At 35.6% G+C, this 21,148-nt stretch overlaps 1 protein-coding gene across 1 annotated transcript; it reads right to left on the bottom strand.

Annotated features, from left to right (window-relative positions):
- Positions 1–2,162: 2,162 nt before the first annotated feature.
- On the bottom strand, positions 2,163–20,801 carry LOC131073044 (L-type lectin-domain containing receptor kinase IX.1-like). Its single transcript, XM_059216064.1, has 4 exons — positions 20,433–20,801; positions 17,227–17,319; positions 15,665–15,784; positions 2,163–4,223 (listed from the first exon to the last, which is right to left on the bottom strand). Exons 1-4 carry the CDS (start codon positions 20,799–20,801, stop codon positions 2,163–2,165), a joined length of 2,643 nt encoding a protein of 880 aa, XP_059072047.1.
- Between the last annotated feature and the right edge of the window lie 347 nt (positions 20,802–21,148).

The following is a 21,148-nucleotide window of genomic DNA, read 5'->3' as shown; positions in this document are numbered from 1 at the left end:
GAAGAAATTCTTCGAATAGGGTGAACGACCAGTTGCTATTGAAAATGGGTATGGTCGCTCTGCTCTCCCTAAACCCTACCCAATTAAAGCTATGAGATTTCCACAATCCATTTTGTATACTAGTTTATTTTTTGTGGATTTGATTGTGTGTAATTTTTTCCCATTGTTAATTATTTCATTATGAAATATTTTATCTTGGAAGGGCGCTACACTACTATTCTAGTGTATCACTTTCCAATTCTAAATCATATTAGGCATGGAGAAAGGGTTAATTTGCCTTTTCTATTTTCGTCCTTAGAATCTTGTATTGAAAATGGGGCTAATCTGCCAATTCATCAAGGCTTAATTTACCTCATGTATAAATTTTGTTTTGACCATTCCCCAAACTCTAGCCATTTGCTATCCCTCCCTAACATTGTTGAGAAAAAGAAGAAGAAACAGGGTTCCTCAACCAAGATTGAATTAATTGAATCCAAACCTCTTTGCTCGTTAGACTCTACTCTCCCGGTTAAATCCAAGGATAGGAAAGCCCCAATGTTACAGGAAATGGAACCTCTTGAGGTAGCCCTTCTTAATATCAACTTGGATAAAAGAAAAATGGAAACCCCAAAGAACAACCCTGCCAAAGTCAAAAAGACTGAAAAAGACTCGGTAAGGAAGAATATAACTATTGACCTAGACCTACATGACTCTGAAAATGAGGAGGAGAAGTTTCTGTAGAAAGAAAGAAAAGTGGGGAGCTCAGGGGAGAGAAGGTCGGCTAGACTCCATGAAAAGGAGAAGAAAAGCATGACGAAGACAAAAGAGTTGGTGGCAAATCTCGAGGATGTCTTTAATTTGGGGGAAACTAAAGAGATATCCACTGATAATCCGGAGGATGACGATTTGTAGACTGAAGAAGAGGATCAAGATGAGCAATTTAAAAAAGAAATGGAGGATGAGACTAAAATGGAGGAGGATTCTAAAAATCCAGACCAAAGCCCTTTGCCCCTCAACTGCATGGATGAGGAAGAGATAGTCCCTTGTTCACAAGAAATGCCGCAAGACAAACAGATGAGCAGTAATATGGAGGATCAAATAAAGGAGCTCAAAGAGCGTTATCTCAACCTAAAAGAGAGGAATGAATCTTTTAAGCAAAAGTTTGATGACCTGTGCGAGGCTTTTAGTTCTCTTTGTCATATTACTAATGGTGTAATGAACAAGGGAGTCATGGGAGTGGTGTTTGGATAGGGTAAAATAAAGAAGAAAACCAGGGAGATGGTAAAGGAGGGGAAGAAAGTGGAAGGCACTGAAGGCAAGAATGAGGAACAGGAGGACACTTGGGAGACCTAGATCAACGAACTTTAGTGCAACTGGAATTTGATCAGTAATGACTAGGAAGTCCTCTAGTTAAGTGGATTACTAGATATATAAAGTTTATAGTTTTTATGCTTTGTTGGGCCTGCGTGCCTCTTAAAACTGACTATATTTTGATGTTGACTGCTACTCTTATGTTTAATTCTAGAAAGATTAGTATCTCTGTTAGTATGATAGGTAGATGGTGTTAGAGTTAGCATGTTTAGCTATAGAGACATGTTAATTTTCGATCATTTTTTATGGTAGGCTGTTATTAGTATTGTTTGGCTGGCTGTAGCCAGAATTTTTGTTGTTGTTTTGAGACATTGCTGTTCTAAGGTTCAGGACCTTCTCCCTGCTAATATAATAAAAAACATTATATTAAATATCAAAATTATTTTAATTTTATTCCAGATAAAATAGAAAAATCTGTAAATGTTTATTATATATACATATATATTTACAATAATGCAAACACTAACCACTACATTACATTTGTTAACAAACTGAAAATCACAAAACTAATGTTCAACAGAAACGAACGGCTAGCGCAATCTGCAACACAATCTACAATCTGTTTTATCCGTGTTTTTGTATAACAAACAATTGCAGCTGTTGCTTGTTTTATTGTAGGCTAATGAAGGTCAACAGTTCACAGAAGTTCTATATTTTGTAATTTCTTTCATTTGTAAATAAATGACTGTTTTTGCAAGTTTTCTTCCTATTTTCCAACCAGATCTTACTGTGCTGTGCAGGATTAGATAACATTTTACACAAACACTACAAAGGAAAAGACAGTAAAATTTTGGCAACCTATGGGTGCCTCTCTATCTACCACTATGTAGCGTGGAAGACGTAATGGATCCCCTGCTACTCTCGCCCATGAGACCATACGATGCGGCATCTCCCCTTGTATTTGGAGACAAGGTGAACTGAGAACTGGCAGGTCGAACCGTTGGTAAAGCAACATAGATCGCCAGGGGCCTGGTGAGAGGCAGCTGCGGCAGCTCCTCATCTGGGTTCATGAGCACTTGGATGGCTTGTCTGATAGAAGGACGTAACTGTGGATCAGGATGCGAGCACGCTAAACCCAAGATCAATACTCTTTTTATCTGCTCTTCATCATGATCAGGCCCTTCCAATTTGGGATCCACACACTGCAATACTCTCTCCTCGCTGTAAAGCCCCCAAATCCAGTCCACCAAATTTCGTTCAGCCAATCGGGACTCGCGCTCCACCACTCGCCTACCCGCGGCCACCTCCAAAAGCACGATCCCAAAACTGAACACATCTGATTCTGCGGTGGCCTTGCCCGTGTAGCTGCACTCGGGCGCAACGTACCCGGGCGTACCCGCCAGCAGTGTCATCACGCCCGGATTATGATCGTCGTGCTCGATAAGCCGGGCCAGACCAAAGTCCCCCAGGCGGGCGTTGAATTTCCGGTCGAGCATTACATTGCTGGGCTTCACGTCTCGGTGAATGACTCTCTGCTCCCATTCTTCGTGCAGGTACAGCAAAGCCGAGGCCAGGCCGCACAAAATCCTGTGGCGCCGCGACCAATTTAAGGCCGGGTCCCTGGTTCTGTCGTAAAGAAACTTGTCCAAGCTTCCGTTGGGCATGCAATCGTAAACCAGAAGAAGCTCGTCACGCTCGTGGCACCAGCCCTGAAGCTGCACCAGATTCCGGTGGCGGAGGCGGCCGATGGTGTTGATTTCTGAGATGAATTCCCTTTCACCCTGCTTTGACCTGTCGGAAATTCTCTTCACCGCCACCAACGCCACGTCTTCGTTGCCGCCGGCGTTGAAGTTTCCTCTGTAGACGCTTCCGAACCCGCCGGTTCCTAGAAGTTCCGCTTCGCTGAAGTTGTTGGTGGCGGCGGCTAGTTGACTGTACGAGAATCGTTGAGGCGCGTTATGGATTATTGCCAGCTCTTCGACGAAGCTTCCTCGGCCAAGAGTTATAGTAGCCTGGTTTTTCCTTTTCAATCTCTTAACCGCAAACCACGAGGTTATTAATCCAACCGTAACCAGTCCGACCATAATTGAGCCCACCAAAACGCCGACTTTGACCCCACCGTTGGATCCTAGCGGTGTTCCCACCGGGGACAAATTCAGAGAAGACTCCGGCAACACCACGGACCTGAAATTCCAGTTGAGAATTCTTTGTATTTCGAATGAATTCCCGGTTGTTGCAGAAAATCCCACGTACGCCAATCTTGGAACAATTTTTTCGAGCTGCACCGTGCGATTGAGAAGGCTTACGTAGGCCGAACTACTGTTTGCATAGCGCGCATAGATTTGCAGGGATTTAGCCCACCCGTCGTAGTCGACCCGGACTTGTATTGCTCGCGCAGCCTGGATATCCATGCCGTGCTCTTCCATACTAGCAGTTGCGTTGGATTTGATGCCCTGGATGTCGATGCCCACATGATTGACGTCGACTGGGTCAAATTCATTATGGAATGTGTCGAATTCGATGGCAAGCTGGCCGGTCGTGTTTCCGTCCGTGGACTGGTTGAAGAGGCCGAGGAATGCCCCGCTGCTCTTTGCTATAAAGCTTTTTTTGTTTTCTGATACAATGATGAAGGCAATACCGTCGCCATTGAAATTCCTGACGGCTGTGATGTTTTTCACGAAGATGGTGAAGGCGGTGGTGAAACTCGCCGGCCACATCGTGATCTGCTTGCGGTACAGAACCCTTCCGATAGACTGGAGAAGATAAGCCGTTTCGTTTATAGATGAAACGTTTATAGTGGGGTTTAAATCTGGCGTTAGATTGATATAACCATATTCAGCAGAAAAGTTAGCGTCCCCCATGTATATGAGCTGCTGGCTGTTGTTTTGCGTAAAGTTGGCAAAGGAAAATTTAGTGCTGCTGCCATTAGACTGCTGTGCAGAGCAAATAAAAACTGGAAGCAGGCATATCAAAGCACAAATTTGATTTTTCAACATTATCATCCTTGTAATATCTAGTAATCGGATCTCCCAGCCTTTACAGTTAAACCACTCCAGATAGATAATCAATTGTTCAGAAATCCGTTGGTTTTGGCTCACATTACATGTGGTTTGTCATGTTCTTCAGACTTGACTTTGAATGGCCAAAATGTTTGCCGCTTAGTTCAATCTTCGATTATGACTCTTTTGGAAAATTAGATGTAGTTTATACTATTATTCATTGTGGACTTTTGAATTCGTTGGAAACTTAGATGTAGTTTAATACTATTCGTTGGTAGTTATACTATTCTTCATCCTAGAATTTGAATGATTCAAAATTGGCAAATATTCGTTCTCCTTTGCCTTTCAAGATTGGAATTTCACGTTTTCCATGTAGCGAGTAGCTCTCCGTGACATTAAATTGAAAACTACTATATGTTTGTATGGAAAGAAAATTCCTCTCTTTAATTCTATAATGCTTCCATCTCTTTAAAGTAATCGAAATGATCAAATCTACTTAATATTGAATTAGATGTAAATGAAAAATTTAGTATTAATATAATTATTGAGGGATGAGATATTTACAAGTTTGATTTTGTTATTGATTAGTTTATTTATTATAATAAGAGATTAAAAATAAGATTTAAAATATAAATTATAGATTTAAAAGATGTGATAGAGTTGTATTAGAATTTGTGATGTTGTAAACAAGATTATATCTTGTAATCTATTTTACTATTAGACCTATATTGAAACAACTTTCATAATAGAACAATATAATAGATAACATGTTGCAAATACTTGATAATATTATGTCATTTTGAGGGGGATACCTCTAGTAGTCCACAAGAAGAATGCAATACTTCACATGATGATAATAGCTAGGTTTCGTTCACACCTCAAATTTGTGTGTCTAAATTTCCCTTTATTGTGCTCCATAAGTAATGTATTTGGCCCTATCCACCTTGTGTTGGAGAAATATTTTGTTGGGTCCCCTATATTGAGTAATTGTCTAAATATATTCATTCAAAGTGTTTTATCATATATCCTTAGTAAAATTTGTTATAACATGCTTTTGTGGTATATGTCATGTAATTTCACTTTTCTTTGTGTGACTTTGCAAATTTTGGGGTTTCGAGGTTTCTCAGACCATCATCCCCAACAAGATCATCTTTCCCCTAAGTTCATTTTCTTTTAAGTCCAATATTATGACTTTAGTCACCCACATATCCTTTCTTCAACTGTTGACTTGTCTACCCAAAGTTCAACTTTGCAAAATTTGGGGTTTAAAGGTCCCTCATATCGTCATACCTGTCATGCTCAACATACTCAACATGCCATCCATCACAACTAATAAAACTAATTCTACTCTAAGATTATTTTACTTGAAATCCAATATTATGAGTTTAGTAACCCATACATCCTTTCCTCAATTATCAACTTTCTTTTCCAAAATAGGTATATTGTGAGTTTAGTAACCTATGCCTCTTTGCTACATGCTTTTCACACCATCAGATGCCTCTCTTTCTTATGGATGCACGCTAAGAAGAGGGAAAATGGAGCAAAGGTGGGTAGAGAGTATTTCCACATTGAATAGAGACAAGAAAGAAGTGTCAAATTGAAGAATATTTCTACTTTTCCTTTTGCCAAACAAAAGAAGGTTCCACATTACATAGGAACAACTAATGTAGCAATAGAATAATATACCAAAACATATACACCTTAAGGAAACATTGATTTTTAATTTAGGCACCAAAATATTATCAATGAGATATCAAATTTTTTAAAACCCATGCCAAAAATAGAGTCATTTTCAAGTTTCTAGAAGGAAATATTACAAAATAAAACAAAAAATTAACCTTATGAAGAATATAATAGAAATATGAATAGGATAGGTTTCAAAATACTTGCAAATGCTTTGAAAATTCACAGATTCAAATGCTAACAAGAGTAAAATCATGCCAAATAATAGCAATTTCTAGCATATTAACTATAGTTTCACAAATTATACTCAGTGTATTTATGCCATTTTTGCATTGATCCTGGTACACTTACAAAAAAATTCATGATCGATATTTTATCATTCTAACATCATATTTTCTAAAGATGAAGCATTAATAGCCCTTTGTCCAATTTTGGTATTGGTTTGGTCAAACCGAAGTGTAGTGCATAGATGTCTATGTGGTGAGCAAACATTCTAAAAAGATTCTAGACTCAAATAGGTATATTCTAGATCAAGCTTCTTTTGACATGTCTTTCTTCACTTAGGCACATTTGGAATGGATATTCCTACCTGTTTTGAGCAACAAAACTCATCTTTTCTCGAGCTCATTTTTCATAATCACACTATTTGATCTCTTACTCTCACATTCATAGTGAAGCTCTATCAAAATCTACATGATATCATAGTATCCAAGTCTTCTCTTAAGCACAACCATATTGTCATCTCAAGTGAGGGGTCTTTGTTGTGTAACACTCTTCTATCCCTCTTATCTCTTGTATCTATTATATTACAATACAATATTATTTTAATCAAATATTTAAATATAATTATTATCTATTTTCATTTAATCATTTTTAAATTTTATCTCTAGTAATAGGGGCTGTCCTCCATTAAGTAGGGTTTTTCTTTTTTTTTGTCACACAATCTATTATTCTATCAATCTATCTATCTGCCTGTCTGTGAGGTTGGGAACACCGAAACGAGGGTTTTACTATGGAAAACCCCTATACAACCCCCAACATTTTTTACATATCTATGTGTGTAGATGGCAAGTAGATTGAAGGGACATGAAGATCTTTCTAGGATGTTTATGGAGTTTTCTAGTTTCTATCCATATAGACAATAGCATGTCATGCAAATGTCCTTGCAACATGATAACATCCAAGACCAAGACCTTCCCAGTTACAAGCTAAATTTTTTTTGCTATAAGCTTATACTTCCATTAGAATTTATTTTTTATCTTCTCGCATGCTTTAGTTATTTAGCATTTTTGCTTTACAAGAATAGTTTAGTATAGTTAGATTTCCTTTTTCTTATTGATCATCCTAGCTCACAAGAATTCTAGTAAGGTTTAAGGTAGCATAGAGTCATTTTCTCCTTGATATCTCATCATATCTATTATAGCAAATCCCTTGCTCTACATTAACATAGGTTGATGTGAATAGCATAGTAAATTGTCTTTACAAACAACCAACTTGACTCAATTTTTACAAGTTCAAAGTCAAATTTATGAGATACTATAGGATGATCCCTAAATGCAGAGCCAAAATTTTGATCAAACCAAAATACTTGCAAATTTTTCTAAATCCAACAAATATTTGTGAATTTTTTATATATATATTTTTTTCAAATTTCACATATCTATAAATGGAGTTCAAACTTACATGGTTGTTTCCAAATAACTATAAATTTCTTGTAAATATTTGAAAATATTTGATAACTTTGTATATTTGAACACAATTTAGGTTAAATTTTGTAACTAATATCCAAAATACATAGTATTTGCAAATAATAGTGAAAATTTACAAATATTGTCCAAACACAATAGTTTACTAGGATCAATCAAAATATACCAAATATTTGAAAAGATCTCATCAAACTTTACAAATATATGTTGAATTTGAACAACGAAGCCAAAATTGCAACCCTCACTCCAACTCTTCATGAAGAACTTACTTGCAAAAATAATCACATCTCCATTGCACTAGGAAAAGACTCTTATTTCATGCGATATTTGACTAGGAAGCTAGGCAAATCAAAACAAAAAAGAGACACAATAGAAAAGAAATGAAGATGATTGTCTAGAATGAGTGAGTGAAAATGTGTAGGAAGGGGTACATATATAGGAAAGTTATTGTACCCACCACCATACCTACCTTGCCACATAAGCAAGATGACACATAGGCAACCACCTTAGCACCTAAGTAGGATCAAAACACCAACCATTATAAGTGGATAATTAATTCACATTTAACTAAATAATAAAATATTATTTAATTAAATAGATAAATGAAAATTATGACGATGTGATAAATTAGAATATGGGGTAAATAGATGCAATAAATTAATTAATTATATTGTAATTGGATGCAATTAATTATTAGTGGATGATTTGATAATAAAATAATGAATGAAAATCTAAAATAAGGGCCAATAAGAGGGATATATTTAGTATCTACAATATGCATGACTCCTCCTTGCACACATGTATAACTCAACATTCAAAGCACTTGAATGTATACAAACTTCACTTTGCATGCAAAGTGCCTAGACATGCACAACTCTATCATTGACTTGAGATAACTTCAACAAATGGGGTGTACAAAATAACATAATCAAACGCACATAAATAATTATATGAAAAATAATTAATTATGTTAGAAATTTTCAAATTTTGAGACACCTTATTCCTAACAATTTATGCCCTCAAACCTAGAGGAGATTGAAATATTAAAATAAGTTTGTTGAAGTATGAAAGTGTTGGAAGAAAATCATCTAGACTTGCTAAGGTTGTTGTGTATGACAAAGGGGTTATATGTTGTGATAGTAGGGTTGAGTGTAGGGTCAATAATATAACCTCAAACTCTCATATTTTAGAGTTTGAGAAAGAATGACAAGAAAGTTGTTTTGAGGAACCTAAATTTTTTGGCTACCTTGATCAAAATGAGGAAGATGAGACAAAATAAATTGAGATGTTGTCTAAGGATTTTGATAATATCTATATGAAGAGGGATGGCATGGAGTTTATTCATTATGAAAATGCTAGTCAAAATGAACATTTTGATGAATCTATGGCACCCTTGAGGATCTCAAGGTGATTAAATTACTTCAAATAAAAGAAAGACAAAAGAAAAATGTGTGATAGCTACAGAGAAATTTTGGACAACCTGTACAACGTAATGAAGTAGTTCCAGTATCTCTTCTTTCATTGTAGCTATCCTATATTTTATTCTTCATTATATTTTATTTGTATCTAATGTTTTAATAGACTTTTATGATCTATAAGAGATTGGAACCCTTCCCCACCTTATATAATAAAAATGATAGAACCAAAGATCTATATATTTAGTAGGCATTTATAAATGTCTCAATTTATAATCAATTTTATCTATACATCCTTATACTATCTTAGATAACAAAGGCTACATATACTAAGCATATAACAGTTTCAATATCATTAAAATATATAACAAATAAAATACTTAGTTATATTTATACATTTTAAGTGACAATTATATAAGCACTCATTTTACTATGTATAATTTTATTTTTAACATTTTGTTTGCAGATCTATCTTTTTTGTGAAGTTGCAGGTCGGATTTGCGACGACTCTGATTTATTGCGCGTCTGTGACTAATATTTTTGCGTTTGCGTTCTAATTTCGCGTATGTGATCTCTTTTATCACGTTTGTGTTTTTTTGTTTATTTTTGCAGGTCTTAGATCCCGAAATCGCATGTATGAATTATGTTATTGCGCCTATGATCGAAAATCAGGTCTAGGTTGGATATTTTCTCATTTTGAAATTTTCTGTTTGTTTTAAGTGCTATTTTTTTCCGAAATCGCATCTGTGACTCATATTTCCACGTTTATGACAAGAAAGTGCGTCTGTGTTTCTTGCTTTCGCATCTATGTCCAGATTTTGTTTTGCAGGTTCCATATCTCTGAATCACGTCTACGTCTTATATTTCTACATCTGTGTTCGAAAGTCACATCTGCATTCGGTATAACTGCGTTTTTATTTTTTAGCTTTCATTATCTTTTCATTTTAGGGTTTCTCGATTGGGTTTTGACCTAATCCCTTAATTGGACTAACGAAGTGGTGCATCTCTTTTGAAAAGGAGAAAATATCTTATTGTAGAAGGGCCCCCTTTGACATTTGGATTTGATTTGATCTTGTGTAGATTCCTCTTCAGGTTCTTTATAAAGCATTTTGTGGAGATCTTCTTCTTCCATCTCACCCTATTTGTAGAATATTGTTGGATCCCATTTTATAGTAATAGTGGATAGTTTTTTAGAGGGATGTGGTCATCCATAATCTTTAGGAGAATCCATTATTTATCTTAAATACATGGTTTGATTCAAAGTATATTCTCCCATGCCATTGTCCTTGTATTTTCCTTTAAGCTCAACTTGTTTTGATGTAGAAGGTTTTAATGATTCTCAATCCACATATGTTGATGATGGAGTTACTTCTCCATTAATTGGTATTATTATTTATGATCCTGGTCATAGGTTATTAAAATATATGAACATATTTGGATCACCTTTTATTGTTACTTCCACTCCATTGTAAGGGAATTTAATACATTGATGATATGTTGATGGTACTGCTCTCATCTCATGAATCCATGGGCGTCCCAAAAGTATGTTGTATGTGAGATCTAAATCAAGGACTTGACAAACCACATCCCTCATGATTGGCTCAATTCTTAGAGGTAAGGTGACTGTTCCCTTGGATGAGAGTTCTTCGTCATCATATGATTTAATGGTGATCTTGCTCTTTGAATTCACAATTTGTTCAGAATATCCTAGTTGTTTAATAGTATTCAATGTACAAATGTTCAGACCTGCTCCTCTGTCTATCAAGACTCGTTTGATGCAGTTTTTATAGAGAAAAGCCTCAATATAGAGGGGTGCATTGTGTGGTTGGCATATGGATACATCATCTTCTTTTGTGAATGTAAGGAAATGTGGAGTAGAAAGGTACCCCACCATGGCTTGAAATTGGTCAACGTTCATATTAGTGGGTATGGAGGTTTCTCTCAAGGTTTTATCAAGAATGGCTTTATGTGAAGGGGATATACGTAAGAATTCAAGAATGGAAATGAGGGCGGGTGTCTTCGCTAATTGATCTAGAAGGTCATACTCATTTTTGGTAGATGATGAGGCTGTGGTCTTCGGTGGAACACCTTGAAAGGTGACTTTACCTCGATGGGTTATGACATTACATTCAAAGGTTTCATCTTTAGAGGATGAGGAAGATGGTCCAATGCCTTTTAAAACAACTTTACTCCTTTGGGTAGAACCTTCAGGAGTTTTGTCCTTTATAATAATGGTAGAAACATAATTTTTTGTTGAAATGTGGTTAATGGTAGAACCATAATAATAGGACATCTTAGCACAATTGGCTTGATTATCTGTTTTGGCTTTTCCTTTATCATGTTTAGGGAATGGTTCCTTAAACACCGCATGTTTCTCATTGGAGGTATGACCATCAACTTCTATGTTGCCCTTGTCGATAAGATCTTGTATAACATCCTTCAATCTGTGACAATCGCCAGTTGTATGTCCTTTGCTTTTGTGATATTCACAATACTCATCATCATTCCACCATGCAGGTTTTACTTTTGGTACATAAGGTGGATTATCTAGTAGTGTTATGAGCTTGTTTTCAACCAATTTCTTGAATGTTGTCTCAATTGGCTCTCTCAATGGAGTGTATTTACTTCGACACTTTGATGGCCTTTGTGTGTTCACTTGATTGTTCACATCGGATGAACTTGCTCCAGGGAAAGTCATTTTAGGTTCTACAACATTTGCATCCACTACCCCATCATTGACTATGTTCTTATTATTGTTCCAAAAGCGGGGATTTGTCTTTCCCATTTGATTCCTTTTTATTCTCTTTGAATATCTCAATGAAGCCTTGTTCAATAAGGAATTTCTCAATTGCCAATCCCTTTTCTATGACTTATTTAAAAGTAGATAAACAAGATTTTCTTAGTTCATATCCAATATCCTTGTTGACATTCTGAGTGAACATTTCTACTATTTATTTTTGTGGGATATCACAAGAGCATAGACTAGCAATACCTCTCCATTGCTGTAAAAATGAAGTAAAGGACTCCCCATTTTTTATGTTTTGTGTTGCACAAAGTAGTTACTGACACATTTGTTTCAATGTTGTATGAGAAGTGTTGTATGAAAGCTTCTACCAGATCACTCCATGACTTCACTCTAGGCGGGAGTTGGGAGAACCATTTCATGGCTTGTCCACCTAAGCTTTGTGGGAACAATCTCATCAAGTATATTTCTTCTCTTGGTACCTCAATGCAAGCTATGAAAAATTCTCTTATATGTGCCTTAGGATCTCCTTTGCCTTTATATTTGTCAAATTTTGGTGTCACAAAATGTGGAGGAAATGGAGGAATTGGAACACTTCTATCAAATAGATAAGGACATATGTCTTTCATTGCGTACTCTTGCTTTTATGTATTCATGTCCACCATTTTCTTTTGTAAATCCTTAATCTGTTGCTGCAAGTTATTCTTGGGCCCAAAAAACTAGAGAAACTCATGATTATGACACAAAAAATCTCCTAGGACATTGAGGTGATGAAATTCAATCACGAACAAAGGATTGATAAGGTGGAGCAATCCATGGTAGAGATTAAGAAAAATCTCAAGAACCTGGTCGACATAAGTAAAGAAGCCATGAACAATAGTATTGAGGGGCTTGAAAAGATTAATGCCATGGTTATTGATTATAGATCCTACCATAGCAAACTAGTGAAAGATCTTGGAGGAGATGATATGGCTGCTGGAGATAAGAAAACCACTAGACCCAGTTCCAGAAGAGCAGAAGCAGCAACAAGGGTACCTCTAGATTCATTATGGAGGAGTTGGAGGAAATAAAAAAGATTTCCATCCAAAAGAACAAGGATTTGGTGCTCTCTCTTAACTGAGAGCTTTCTCTTTTGTTTTATCTTGTTTGTCTATGCTTCCTTTATTTTCGTGACTGCTCGGGGTTGCTACCATGTTTTATTGTTGTTTCATGTTTGTTTGGTTGATGGCCAGCTATTGTAAATCTTTTGGTTTCGGGTCCATGTAAAACCCACTTATCTTTATCAAAAATAGTCTTTCTTCTTCTTTCAAGAAAAAAACTATACTCTTTTCTCTTCACAGAAAAGTAATAGCAATTGGAAATAAATAACAACAAATATAGAAATGAGACTTTTTTGTAAGATTTTCGGAACATAAAGGGAAGCAAAGTTTCCATGAAGGCACAAAGACCTCCGTCACCTCCTCGGGATGGGAAAACAGAAAGAAATCTCAAAGTCTTCAACTATCTATTCCCCTATAAACCTTTTTAGATGATTTTCTGCTAACTAAGACCAATATGTAGCAGCTCAAAGTCTAACTACATGATGCACTTCACCTTGCATGCACAAGTCTTAAAAATAGACATAGGACAAAGTCTACAAGATATCTTCCTACTTTAGATTTCCGCAATAGTTTCAGATATGATAAGTAGCTCAAAGTCTGTAAGACCAAACCTGAAAACCAGACATATAACTCTAAATAGAATTAGCAACTCAAAGTCTGCAAGATTGAATTTAAATCCCTCTTTCATAATAGAAAAAAACTCACAATCAACTCTAGAAAATGTCATCACATAACAACTTGAATTACCACAAAGTCTCAACACAACTTGCCTCTTTTAATGAAAGCAATCTAATTTACATCTAAGCTCAAAGTCTTAGAGTGCACATACAAACTGGCAGAATTTTGTTGCATTGCCACAAGATAAAGATCACAATAGACCCCCTCAAGTATTTATAGGAGAGCAGTTGTAAAGACGTCAATCTAGGATCTAACCCTAAACTACTCTTTATTCATAAATAAACTTAAAATTTCAATCTCTAAGCATATTTTATACAAGATATAAGCAACATCGAATAGATCATAATAATGCACATGAATAATACAATATCCAATACTAAGAAGTTCTTATTTCCTACTTAGGCTTCCAAATTTCCTTAAGAATATACAAGAAGATGCATCCGTCAATCTTTAGTCTTAGTTGCTTCCTTCTGTCTTTTGAACGTAGACGAGAACAAGAATCAGGCGCTTTTTTCGCCCAACCTTGAAGCTTACGCTTCCCCAAAATTCTTGGTCAATCAAGAATACCCAACCTTGCACGAATTGGTTTAACCAAAGAATTCGAAAGCAAGAGGGAATCTGGTGCATGCCTAGATAATATATGCATTTTCATTTTTCCTAGTTCATTCTAAGAAACAAGCATTCGCTATCATACTAGGATGTGGTAGAGAGTATAAATAAGGAATTTCCATCTTTTTCTACGGATAATTCAAACAATAAATCGGCCGAGTATATGCCATGCACAACAAAATAATAGTTGGAAAAAGCAACTATTCTCCCTAAAGCATCCACATTCGGCACCCGTCCCGAAAGGTAAATTTTTCCAACTCAAGCTTAACCCTAGCTTGATTCCCTCAAACACAAATTCTTTTGAGAATACAATCTTTCTTTTAAAACAAAAATAGAGATATCATTTTTGTTGTTTACTAATCATTACTTGTCTAATATATCTATCGAAGACAATCTTTCATTTTTTGGAAAACGATAAACGTTTATAAGTAATAATCTTAAAATCAATCTTTCGTCTAAAATAAAGTACATACAATAGAAGGTGTTAAACATGTATGAAATTAATCTCATATGTAACCAAAATTATGCAAACACATTCTAAAAATAGAATTAAAACTAATCATTTTTGTGCAAAATACGATATTAACAACATCTTTTCTCTAAATTCTTTTCTTCTATTCCACAATGGTTTACAAAGCATTTCAAATACGATATTAATAATTGATACCCATTTGGATGTACATATCTATTATCTAAAGTTCCATTTCTACACATTCTATACCAAATTTAACAAATAAAATAAAACATAAACAAAGGATTCTAACCTCTCGGAAACTTAGAGTGGATTGTAAGCTTTTGACCTTGTCGTTCTTCGTCAAATGATTCCATGCCTTGATCGCAAGTCTCTCTTTCTCTCCAACTATTCTTATCTCTATTCAACTATCTCTCTATCGCTCAATCTCCACGATATTATCCAACTATTTTTCCTCTATATCAAACTATTCTTCCTCTCTATCAAACTATTCTTCCTCTTTATCAAACTATTCTAACCCTCCCTTCAAGAAATTATCGCTCTTCTAATCTCGTGTGAGAAAGAATGAAAGAATGAGTATGTGTATACGTCTATTTATTCTAATATTTGGCTATGTTTGTTGCTATCCTCTGGGTCTTATTTACTGTTCCACTATTTCTATTGTCATGTGGTTGTAACTGTAATCTCCACGTAGTTCTATGATTTAAATATCATCCTTGTTTTGTGGCAAGTTCGAGTCTTATTGTTTAAAACTTCCAACCGTTTCAGTTGGAGCTTGATTGCTGCATGGAATCTGTTGACTTCAGCTTATCCACCGCAGAGTCACATTGCATGCCAAGTCTAATTCAATTTAAGTTTTGATTATATGTGTCGATTAAGGAAGATATCATGGCTTATGTGTTTTACACGTTATTTATGTTTTGATAGTGGTAGTGGTAGTCGGTGGTATCTCCCTTAAGCTACGCCTACCTTAAACAACTTTGCCTCCCACCGTTTTGACCTGCGTTTAAAGGCTTTGACAACGACCACCATGTATGGAGGGGGTTCTGCTAACAAACCAACCAAAGCGGCTACCGTGGGTGGAGGAGTCTGTTAACACACCGACCAAAGCGGCTCTTCCTTTGGCTTCTAACGATCGACCACCTTTTTCAACCCACCACCTTATATTAATATGTTTAATATTATATTTATATATTAAATGACTCTTTTTTAATATTAAACATTAAACTTTATTTTTTTTAACAAATTCTTTGATAAACCTTTTCTTTGATTAAATACATTATTTCGAATGGTCATGATCATAAAATAAGAAAATAATCACTTAAGCATAATTAAATATTCAATATATAAATGTGTATATATATATATATATATATATATATATTATGGATTTTTATAAAATAGTTTAATTCCTCAAACCTATTTACATATTTGATAATTACACTCTTATCTATAAGTTTGTGATCGAATTATCATTAGAATTCATATACACATGCATATAATGCGTATATATTTTTGATCTCAATTGATTACGTATGTATAAGCAAAAGTCTTGTTGAAATCAAATTTTACTATAATTGGATATTGATATATGTATATGATTGAATTATTATATACATATACATTTTATACTATTGACCAATTTACAAAAGTACTTATTAGTATGCTTTTCCATACATTATACATATTTGAACAAGAAGGACATAAAAACCTAGGGCCAATATTCATTTTCAAATCATCTACACATTTTATCTCTTTTAACCATAAAGCTTAATATTTCACCATTAATCATGCAACTTAAATTCAATTCAATCGCCACTCACATCATGCAATCAATCCACATGTATAATTATTTAAATCAATCTACTACTCATTCCAAATTCATCATTTCAATTTGAACAAACACTCAATAAGATCATTTAAATCATCCGTCTTTCAAGATGCAAATATAAATCCTAATGTGGTGTGTGAAAGATTCCCGTTTCCATTGAAGTCGTTCAGTTAAAAGCAATTCTACCTGATTCGTGTTCTCACCTTCGACCTCCTTCACCTCATCCTGCATTACTTGCACTCAAAATTTTATCAGCATTGACAAACCCAAAAGAATATTGAATTTCATATCATTTGTAGGAGTAAAAAGCATACTATATTTCCTCATACTAGATTATGAATGATCTAATCTATTTTAAATTTCAAAATCACATTACATCTTTAAATTGTACAATATTAAATAAAACGATTCGTGACATCCTTCTCCTCTAGGAAGAGACATCGTCTCGATGTCTTGCCACTCATCAATATTCACAAAACCATAATATCTCACAAAATGTCAATCTTACCTCAAATTCAAATAATAATACCAAGATCACATAGGCTATCCAAGTTTGCATCATAAAATAATAATAATTGTTTCAAAATATCCAAATTTAAATAGCAGTTATTTCCTAAGAAAGCAAATGAGGAAAATGACGGTCAATCATCTCAGCATCCTCCCAAGTAGCACTATCCTCAGAATATTGGTCCCACTGAACCTTATATTGAGTGAAATCTTTGCTACGTAGCTTCACACTACGCTGATCTAGGATTTGGATGGGCTCCACTAGCACCACCCCTGGATCCTGAACCTGTGAGGATTGCCAATCAAGAATATGAGATGCATCAGCATTGTAAGGTTTCAATAAAGACACTTGAAACACATTATGGATTCGAGCTAGAGCAGGGGTTGAAGCTAATCTATAAGCAACTGGATTGATAACCTCCAGTACATCAAAGGGTCCCACATATCTTGGAGCCAATTTTGATGATTTTCCAAACGAGATAGAGCTCTTATGAGGTTTGACTCTCAAAAAGACTTTATCTCTTGTAGTGAATTGTCTAAAAGTTCTATTTCGGCCTGCATAACTCTTCTATCGGTCAGCTGCTTCCTTCAATCTACTCTTAATCAACACCATTTGTTCATCCATTTCCTTGAGTAAATCTGGACCAATAATGATCCTATCCTAGTCTATCCCAACTGATAGGTGTGCGACATTTTCGCCCATAGAGTGCTTCAAAAGGTGCCATACCTAATGATGCATGAAAGGAGTTGTTATAAGCAAATTCAACTAAGGGCAAGTACTCCTCCCATTTGTACTGCTGATCCATGCAATACATTCTCAAAAGATGCTCCACTACCCGATTAACCCTTTCTGTTTGGCCGTCAGTTTGAGGATGATATGCTGAGCTAAAATTTAGCCTTGTTCCCAATGCTGCATTTAATGTTGTCCAAAATCTGGAAGTCATCCTGGTATCCCTATTAGATATAATAGTTTCTGGAACTCCATGTAATCAAAAAATTTCTTGCACAAATTTCTTGGCAAGAACAAATGATCCATCTTTTAGATTACCAGGTATGAAATGTGAAACTTTAGTCAACTTGTCCACCACTACTAAGATAGTGTCAGGCTTATTCTTACTCATCGGTAATCCTTGCATGAAATCCATACTGATTACCTGCCACTTGTATTTTGGTATAACATGTTGAAATAGAAGTCTTGTTGGATGAACATGTTCAACTTTTACTCTTTGACATTCTAGACATTATGCTACATACTCAACCACTTCTTTCCGGAGTTTAGGCCAGAAATACAATGTTTTCAAATCAGCTACCATCTTTGTTATTCCAGGGTGTCCTGAATAAGGTGTATTGTGCATCTCATGTAAGATCAACTTCCTCAACTCTCTTCCTTCTGGTATATACATCCTTCCTTGATATCTCAAAATACCCTCTGGTTCTATCTCATATCCATCATAGTGATGGTTTGAAGAGTCTCTTTCCAATGCTTGTTTAACTCTTATATAATGTTCATCTTCGGAAAGATTCTGCAACACTTGTTGCTTCAAATTTGTCCTTGTTGTAACCATTGCAGATAGGTGTCTTCTTCTGCTGAGACCATTAGCTACTCTATTTTCCTTCCCTTGGATATATTCAATACCAAAGTCATACTCACTTAGAAATTCAAGCCACCTTCTCTATCTTGCATTTAGGTTAGGTTGTGTAAAAATATACTTTAATCCTAAATGATCCGTTTTAAGCTCAAAAGGCTTCCCTAAAAGGTAATGCCTCCACATTTGTAATGCATGCACAATAGCTAGTATTTCTGAATCATGCGGAGCATAATTCATCTCATATTGCTTTAGCTTTCATGATTCATATGCAACCACCTTTCCTTCTTGCATCAATACTGCTCCCACACCTTCACTCGAGGCATCTGTAATTACTACAAAATGTATGTTGGGATCTGGTATTGTTAATACTGGTGCTGTTGTCAATTTCTTCTTCAGGAGTTGAAATGATTCCTCGCATTTCTCAGTCCATTCAAACCTTTTTTCCTTTTTCTGAAGTGAGGTAATTGGTGCCACTATCCTGGAAAATCCTTCCACATATTTTCTATAATATCCTACAAGTCCCATAAAACTTTGAACTTCTGAAATATTCTGGGGCATTGGCCAATCTACTATTTCTTCTATCTTTACAGGATCAACTAAAATTCCTTCGGCGGATATGACATGACCTAAGTATTGCACCTTTTCCTGAAAGAAGGCACACTTAGAGAATTTTCCATAAAGTTTACAATCTCTCAATCATTGCAAAACTATCCTTAGGTGCTTCTTATGTTCTTCTTTATTCTTAGAATAGATCAATATGTCATCAATGAAGATTAAAACAAAGTCATCCAAGTATTCTCTGAAAATACTATTCATGAGGTTCATGAATGCTGTTGGGGCATTAGTTAAACCAAATGGTACAACTGTGAATTCATAGTGCCCATACCTTGTTCGAAATGCAGTTTTAGGAATATCTTCATCCTTAATCCTTAACTGATGATATCTGAATCGAAGATCGATCTTGGAGAATATAGATGCACCTTTCACTTGATCAAATAATTCATCTATCCTGGGTAGAGGATATCTATTTTTGATGGTTACTTTATTCAACATCCTATAATCAATGCATAACCTCAAAGTACCATCTTTCTTCTTTACAAAGATCACTAGTGCACCCCACGGGGATACGCTTGGTCTAATAAAACCTTGCCTAAGTAATTATTGCAGTTGAGCCTTAAGCTCATACAGTTCTGTCATTGTCATTCTATATGGAGCCTTAGATTGCGGCTCCGTTCCAAGTAAGAGTTCTATAGAAAAACCAAACTCTCTCTTAGGTGGGAACTTGGTAAGATCTTCTGGAAAGACATCTAGAAACTCTGCAAGGATAGGATAATCTGTAGGATTTTTCTCTACATTATTCAAATCATTAACCATGATGACAATGATGGAACATCCTTTTCTTTGGGCCTTCTTGAGTTGCATTGCTGAAATGTATCTCAATTCAAGCAAACTTTGAGATCCGAAAATTTCAACGAAATTCCCAAAATCATGTCCATGCAACTAATGACCTTATCTTCACAGTTCACTATGGCTTTATGTTCAGTCAACCAATTAATACCTAAGATCACATCATATGATCCTAGTGGCGCAACATAAAGGTTAACTTGGGTTTGGAAACTAGGAAGTTCTAATTCACTGCAAAATAGACAAGTATCTACCCTCTTTTCTGCTCGATTTCCATACTGAACCATCCATGAATTTGAAATATAACTAGGTTTAACCGATATTCTAGAAACTACTTGTGGATCAATAAAACATTCAGTAGCTCCTGTATCTATTAAAATAGAAACTGTTTGTCCAAAGAGCTTACCTGTGATTTGGATAAGTGCGGCTTGGAAATCAACTTGACGATTGTCAACAACAGCGTGAATCTGATGTTGAGGGGCTCCTTGCTGATATGATCCTCTCTGTGCTGGGGTACGTTGTGGACAATTGGAGGCATAATGACTCCCTCCACAATTATAACACCCATCCCTAGGACCAGGATGGCCACCTTACCTTCCTCTGTCCATATTCTGTCGAGCATTGGTGTTATAGTTTTCTTTCTTATTTCCATCCTGATTTGCTCTTCCTTTTTCCTAGGTGTTGGGTCCCCTCTTAAGATTTCGTATCTACCGATTGTTGCTATTGTGATTCCTTTGGAAATTTCTATTCCCAAAATTCGGTCGGTGGTTCTCATTCTTTCGGAGGTTCCCCAACTGTTGTAACTTCTGCTCTTGCTTAGTCGCCTTTTCAAATACCTCCACCATAGTTAATGGATTATGGATATCCACCTCTGCTCCTATATGGGTTCTTAATCCCAAAATGAACTTCCGAATGCGGAACCTTTCATCCATCTGGTATTGTGGAACATACTTAAGGAGATTAGTAAATTTCTCCCAATACTGTGTTATTGACATACTACCTTGAGTAAGGTTTTGAAATTCTGTCATCTTCTTGTCGAAGAACAACTGTGGAAGCCACCTTTTCCTGAAGGATTGTAAAAACAAATCCCAAGTGATCTCTCTTGGTTGTAGTTTCCTTTCT

The sequence above is a fragment of the Cryptomeria japonica genome, unplaced genomic scaffold (genome assembly GCF_030272615.1).
Source record: "Cryptomeria japonica unplaced genomic scaffold, Sugi_1.0 HiC_scaffold_591, whole genome shotgun sequence".
Lineage (NCBI taxonomy): Eukaryota > Viridiplantae > Streptophyta > Pinopsida > Cupressales > Cupressaceae > Cryptomeria > Cryptomeria japonica.
The sequence above is the reverse complement of the archived record's forward strand: the minus strand, read 5'-3'. Positions and strand labels throughout refer to the sequence as shown.

Excerpts from the sequence above, each read along its gene's own strand:
- LOC131073044 (XM_059216064.1), bottom strand. The coding sequence starts at position 20,801 with ATGAGAACCACCGACCGAATTTTGGGAATAGAAATTTCCAAAGGAATC. Across the intron at positions 17,320-20,432 it reads CGCACTTATCCAAATCACAG|GTTCAGGATCCAGGGGTGGT; the intron begins GTAAGCTCTTTG and ends CAATCCTCACAG. Across the intron at positions 4,224-15,664 it reads GGGAGGCAAAGTTGTTTAAG|CAGTCTAATGGCAGCAGCAC; the intron begins GTAGGCGTAGCT and ends TGCTCTGCACAG.